This window comes from Rhododendron vialii, chromosome 6a (assembly GCF_030253575.1).
Source record: "Rhododendron vialii isolate Sample 1 chromosome 6a, ASM3025357v1".
NCBI lineage: Eukaryota > Viridiplantae > Streptophyta > Magnoliopsida > Ericales > Ericaceae > Rhododendron > Rhododendron vialii.
In genome coordinates this window covers 28,868,851-28,875,039 of record NC_080562.1, presented here as the reverse complement: position 1 = coordinate 28,875,039, position 6,189 = coordinate 28,868,851, and the positions used below count along the sequence as shown (strand labels likewise).

The window sequence follows — 6,189 nt, the reverse complement described above, 5'->3', positions numbered from 1 at the left end:
TTTTACAGAGACCAAAAAGGAACAAAGAACGTGCGCACAGAGAGGGGGGCGTAAATAAATAAATAAAAATGAGCGAAGTGGATCTTCAAAATCGCGGTAAGAAGAACAGAAATAAACCAATGGCTAAAGCAGGTTACAGAACTTCAAAAGCTTCTGAATCACCAGTTTTCAGCCGAAGTTCAGAACAAACGATGTGAGATCTCACTATGAACAAATAGTCAAAACCACTCGAACTACGCTGGAATCTCGATATTGAGGGGAGAAAGATAAAACGAAGGAGAAATTGGTAAGGAAGTTGAGAAGAATAGATACATGTCCAAAAACATCTTTCTCATGGTACAATATATAGAAAAAATCTTGATTTTCCTTTCGCTTCTCAAAATTCCAAGATCCAAAAAAACAAAAAAGTATGCGTATAAGCTCCAGTGTTTTTGAGTCGGTTCAATCGGAACCACCAGCACAAACAAAAGAAACTTTCCAGAAAATCTGCGCTCATTACAATCACCTATTACGTATGGTATCATCCTACTAACAGCTAGCCAAAGCAATATGGAGTAGGAGAAAGTAAAATACAGGAGCAGTAAAATTCAACATTCGGTAGAAGTACATATGATATATATAAGCTTGATGAATACCAAACAGGAGAAACTCCAACTCATCGTTGGCAAACTGGCTAAACGAAAACCTCTTAAAGCAACCAAAGCAATTCTCCAACTGTCATACCAAGAGGAAAAAGCTCGGGGGATGCAAATCACATTACATCCAGCAATCATGCCTATCATTAAACACAACATAATATGACAACCGAAAAGAGAAAAAAATAAGAAGAAAAAAGAAAAACTATAATAACGGCCCCCCCAGGCCCCAGGGTGTAATGCATCATCCTCTATTGCTGAATACGCACATCAGGTCATCACTGCGGAAAGACAAATTTAATATTAACTGATGAACCCAACAGTGAAATGGGAAACTGAAAGGCTAAGAAATGCAGTTACGCACCTCTGCATCCTCAGCCACACCAGCTTTAGCCTTCTGGGCATCTTCTGTTGCAGAGCAAGGAAGCAAAAGAGTAAAATTGTTAGGAGTCGGGGATTGGAAAGTAAAAGGCTCTTGAGAGAAAAAGTAGTTTAGTTTCATCCCTTTCCTCAATAAACAAATTGTTTGCTATATCACCCAACTATATGTAAAGCGCAGGCTTTGTAAATATAAATTAAATAAAAGGATAATTCTGCCAGTACCATTCACAATAAAGCAAACAATAAGGCAAGGGCCTAATAAGTTGCTTATTTCAGTTTAAACCTCTTCTCTCTTTTTTGGGTGGTTGACAAGTCCAAGGAGTTATTTTTGCGGTCATTACTAAGGAAGAGAGAATATTAGTATGGTTTCTACCCTTGTTCTCTTCCATTGTCACCGTAGCTGAGCATGTGGCTTCTCATTGGCAAGAGGGGTCACAAGGAATTGATAGTGGAGGATGAGAAGCACTTGGAATGGAATAGATGGGAAGTAAAGAGTTTGAAGACAAATTGGGGAAAAAAAATAAAGTACTTGCAAGAGAAAGGAGAAATTAGTAATTGTATTGTAGGGATTTGATAGGGAGATAAATACTATTGGGTAGGGGTGATTTCGTTTCGGTTCGGGGTAAAATTTCCAAAGACCGATTCGGTTCGGTCCAAATATTTCTAGGACCGATCCCAACCGGAGTTGAGTTCGGTTCGGTTGGGGATTTCGGTCCGCCTGAAAATAAAATTTCCATTTAATTTAAAGAATATATATATATATGTAAAATATATATAATATATAGTCGATTGGTTTGGTTCGGTCTGGCAAAAATTTCAGGAAACCGAGACCGAGTCCGAAAAAATTCCGCCATCACCCTGACTGAAAACCGAACAGATCAGTCGGTTTTTTCGGTCCGTCGGGTTTTGTGACACCCCTACCATTGGGAGTCTGGGACTGGCAATTTGAGGAAACAAAATCAAACCCACAAGTACGAGTATTATCTTTCAAGAGATTAGTGTGTGGGTGATATTGAAAAGTCTCTTTAAGTTATAGAAAAACGAGCAAATTCTTCGAAGTCAGCCCCCACTAGTCCCTTAGTATGCCTAGCAAGATAAGATTTCAGACATTAAACGAGAGAAAATGACGGGCACATCAACGTTACTTCTATTCCATAAGTTTAGCAACGTCTTTTTGTAGGTTGATGAATGGCAAAAAGAATATGAAGAGAATCCACAAATATTACTTAGAATATAATACATATCTCCCAATGTGAGCTTCACCACAAAACACATTCTAGCATACTGATCATCTACACAGATCCCTTCGGAGCTCAACAATAAAATGAGGACGGCTGTTTTGTTAAGAAAACCATGGTCTTGAATGGCAAATGTCAATTTCCAACAACTAGCTTGATGTGAACCAACGATTTTCTTTTTTTTGATAAGCATGTGAACCAACAATTTTCTGGGAGACTTTTTTCGGTTGGAAGTAAGTTTTTAATTTTGAGAAAGCAAAACAATACACAGAAAAAAAAACCCACTATTCAGTTAAAACAAATCCATCAAAAACTACCCATCAACTGATACGTTTTGAAAAAGTTCAAAATAACAAATTTTATGTGTTCTTTCCTTCCATTTTTCGTTTATATATTCTCTTTTCTGCCCTACTCTTTCCCTACTGTATGATAATTAGTCACCTACCTCCATCCTCTGGAATGTCAGATGTCCACAAGGTTAGATTGTCCCTAAGGAGCTGCATAATTAAGGTGCTATCTTTGTATGACTCCTCATTCAGATTATCAAGCTCTGAAATGGCTTCATCAAAAGCTTGCTTTGCGAGATGACAAGCCCTGAGAAAGGAAGCTCCACATCAGCTGAGACATAAATACAGGTTTCTACAGCATTCAACCCCAAATAAAACACCCTGCTAACCTTTCAGGTGAATTCAAAATCTCATAATAGAAGACAGAGAAATTCAAAGCCAAACCCAATCGAATGGGATGTGTAGGAGGCAATTCAGCCTCTGCTGTGGTGGTAGCTGCCTGCAATCAGAAGTAAACAGAGAACATAAGTGACAATGTGACACAAACATACTGAGAGAGAGAGAGAGAGAGAGAGAGAGCAATTTTTATGAAATCTACATTCTTGCTTAAAGAAGATAAAACTTTAGCCATTACATAAACTCAAATGATACTCAGAAGGCGCTTTTCTCCTTCTAACTCTAATTTTCAAGTCAACATGTCGATAGAAAATCAACGGACAGTGGATATTCACAACACCACCAAGGAAACAAGTTGCAAGGGAAGTCACTAGACTCACTACGTGATGGAAGGAACAACATCTGGAATCAACTCCAATTTGACAACATAATTAGCATTCAAATATCCAGTGGGTAGGAAGCTATTATCTGGTGGCGAAGTAAGATTGTTTTGAGAAAATGGACGTATACCATTAGAATATTATTCAAAGATCTAGAACAGCTATGTTTCAAAGAGGACATATTTGCCAGAGAAGATAATCTCAGTAAAAAAAATGCACAATAATTTCAGCACGAACTTCTTCATTCACACCATGCAATGGAAATTGGGAAATCAACCCACAACAAAGTACCTCAACAAACAAACACACACTAAAAATGAGATAATAAATGGAGGCAATGAAAGATCGCCTACTTGATATGCTTTCATTGAATGATCAGCAACTTCTTTCCTGTCATTACCAGTCTTAAACTCTGCCAGATACCGATAATAGTCACCTTTCCTACAACCACCAAAAATCCCATGAAACACAAGTAGAAACAACGTATAAAGTAAGGATCCTTTTGATAGGCCGTTAGACACGGAGCTGGACTTAATTTATAGGGTTTGAATGCACCAATTGGAGAAGGAGATATACAATGTCTTGAGATGCGGTGTTGTTATTCCCATCACTACTAGTCAGTCAGCTCATACGATGGGATTATCACCCAGCTTTTAGCCTTGTCAACCAAATGTGAACTAAGCATAAAACATAAATTGCTTACATTTTGTAATAAAACACAGTCGATTCGCCACTGGACGACGAAGGAATGAGATGCTCATCAATCACTCTCATGATATCAGTGCAAATATCGGTGAGCTCTGTTTCAACCTTGTGTCTATACTCCTTGATCCTCTTCGCATTCTGGTCATTACCTCTAGACTCCTCCTTTTGCTCAATTGAAGTCAGAATTCTCCAAGACGCTCTCCGAGCCCCAACCACATTCTTGTACCCAACAGAGAGCAAATTTCTCTCCTCTACGGTCAAATCAATGTCCAGCATTGCAACCTTCTTCATCGAATCAACCATTTCTGTCAAAGTTATAACCAAAACCATATGTAAGGCCATATCCTATCATTACTCTTTTTCCCCAAACGTAGCATAAATTTGGCTAAAAGCTTGATTGGAAACGAATCACTCCAATGGCACTTCACTAAATCTTTGAAAAACCTACCCAACTCATCGCAAAACTCATTTCAAAAATTTTGATGAAAAATTAAATGCTCAAATAGGTGGAAAACTTAGGTTGCCATTACCATAACATTAATTAGGTTAAATATTAGAGATAAGCCAAGGAAGGGTAACACTAAGTTTGGTTGCTGAGAAATTGAGGAAAAGGAGAGTTGATTGTCAATCCTGAAGGTTAGTATTAGTCAACAAAGTCGAGTGACTGAGTGAGATCGCAATCTGAGATTATTATTCTTTCTTTTTTATGTAAGTTAGCTTTTGGAGATATATTTTCTTCCCTTTGTATTTACAATTTCTCAGTAACCAAACAGACCAAAAACAGAATTAAGTGAGAAAGTGCATGGTGAGAGTTGAGATCGAGATCTCAGGAGATATTGGGTTAAGAGAAAGAAATGGTAACCATAAGTACAGTGGAGGTCAAAATATTTTTTTGTTTAGTTGATTTTCGTTCAATTCTCCTTAATCAGAATTCAGAAGTATAGAAGCGTAATTAACCATTACTGCAGTGAATTTTTTCCACTTTAGTCCACTTTCGTTCCAATTCTATGCGTTTGAAATTCTCATTGATCAAATACATAGAATTGGAATTAAGCGAGATAAGTGAAGAGAAAAAGTTCAGATATTGGGATCTAGTGAGGCATCGAGGTTAGCGAGAAAGAAACTAAAATCACTAAATAGACACGAAGTCTACGAACACACTTTTAAAACCCAACTGTGTCCAGAACCATTAGATAGATGTGAATCCATGTGGATCTAACGGTTCCAGACACCGGTGTCCGAAGTTGAGATTTAAAGTTGTTTCTTAGCATTGCTCCTGAATACAAGTATAGTGGAAATCAAAATATCTTCCTTTTTCTATAATTAGTTTACTTTTGGTAAAATTTCTCAGTAATCAAACATATACAAGTGTAATTATGCGGGAGAGGATTGAGATCCACAGAGATACTGGGGTTCAGAACCATTTGTTCAGAGGAGATCGAAACATTTACTTTCAAATTCATGTGATTTCTGCAGAACTTCTAAGTAATCAAACAAATAGCAGTGAAATACAGTGAGCGAAGTTAAGATATAAAGTTCAGATACTGGGATCCAGTGAGTCATATAGGGTTAGAGAGAGAGAGAGAGAAACCCTAACCGTCGTAGCGCTCGGCCTGTTCGGCGAGCTTGGCGATGTAGACGAAGTTCTCGCGCGAAGCCATGGCCGATCTGAGATATTTTTGGATTCCTCTCTCTCTCTCTCTCTCTCTCTCTCTCCGGAGTTGAAGAGTGTCTCTCTCGGGACTGCGATTTTGGAGCAGAGAGAAATGGGTGGACGGATGAGAGCAGAAAGAAAAAGAAAAAGAAATCTTTTCGTTATTGTCTTTGACGTCCTTTGTAGTTTCTGAATATCAAACCGGTACTCTATTTATGTATTTATCTCTGTTTTTTTTTTTTCCCCATTTTTCCTCTTTTCTTACTTTAAAGTCCGAAAGAAAATTATAAAAATGTGGACTGATATTGAAAAATGCTCATATAAGATGACATTTTAGACCCAAAAAAGATAGCTGCTTTGAATTATTTTTGTCATTAGTAAAGTCTTTTTTCTTTTGATCATAAATTTCTACTTCTTAGAATACTTTCATTGAGATGGATGGTTAATCCTACAAATATGAGGCGAATCTAACAAAATTTTAAAAAAAATAAACAAAACACACAAAACAATAAA

The 6,189-nt window shown here is 37.4% G+C and overlaps 1 protein-coding gene across 2 annotated transcripts; it reads right to left on the bottom strand.

Moving 5' to 3' along the window:
• Positions 1–593: 593 nt before the first annotated feature.
• Positions 594–5,855, bottom strand: LOC131330075 (14-3-3-like protein B). 2 transcript variants are annotated; one of them, XM_058363571.1, is made up of 7 exons: positions 5,620–5,855; positions 4,021–4,327; positions 3,671–3,758; positions 2,931–3,040; positions 2,700–2,848; positions 1,000–1,043; positions 594–916 (listed from the first exon to the last, which is right to left on the bottom strand). In XM_058363571.1, exons 1-7 carry the CDS (start codon positions 5,681–5,683, stop codon positions 914–916), a joined length of 765 nt encoding a protein of 254 aa, XP_058219554.1. In that variant the 5' UTR covers positions 5,684–5,855; the 3' UTR covers positions 594–913. The 2 variants fall into 2 exon arrangements, with proteins under 2 accessions (XP_058219554.1, XP_058219555.1); XM_058363572.1 differs by having other exon boundaries at positions 1,000–1,040; positions 5,620–5,853.
• Positions 5,856–6,189: the final 334 nt, after the last annotated feature.

Bases quoted from the DNA above. Each gene is read 5' to 3' on its own strand.
- LOC131330075 (XM_058363571.1), bottom strand. From the start codon at position 5,683: ATGGCTTCGCGCGAGAACTTCGTCTACATCGCCAAGCTCGCCGAACAG. The intron at 2,849-2,930 runs GTTAGCAGGGTG...TTCCTTTCTCAG, and splicing joins ATTTTGAATTCACCTGAAAG to GGCTTGTCATCTCGCAAAGC. The intron at 1,044-2,699 runs GTAGGTGACTAA...GCTCTGCAACAG, and splicing joins TGACATTCCAGAGGATGGAG to AAGATGCCCAGAAGGCTAAA.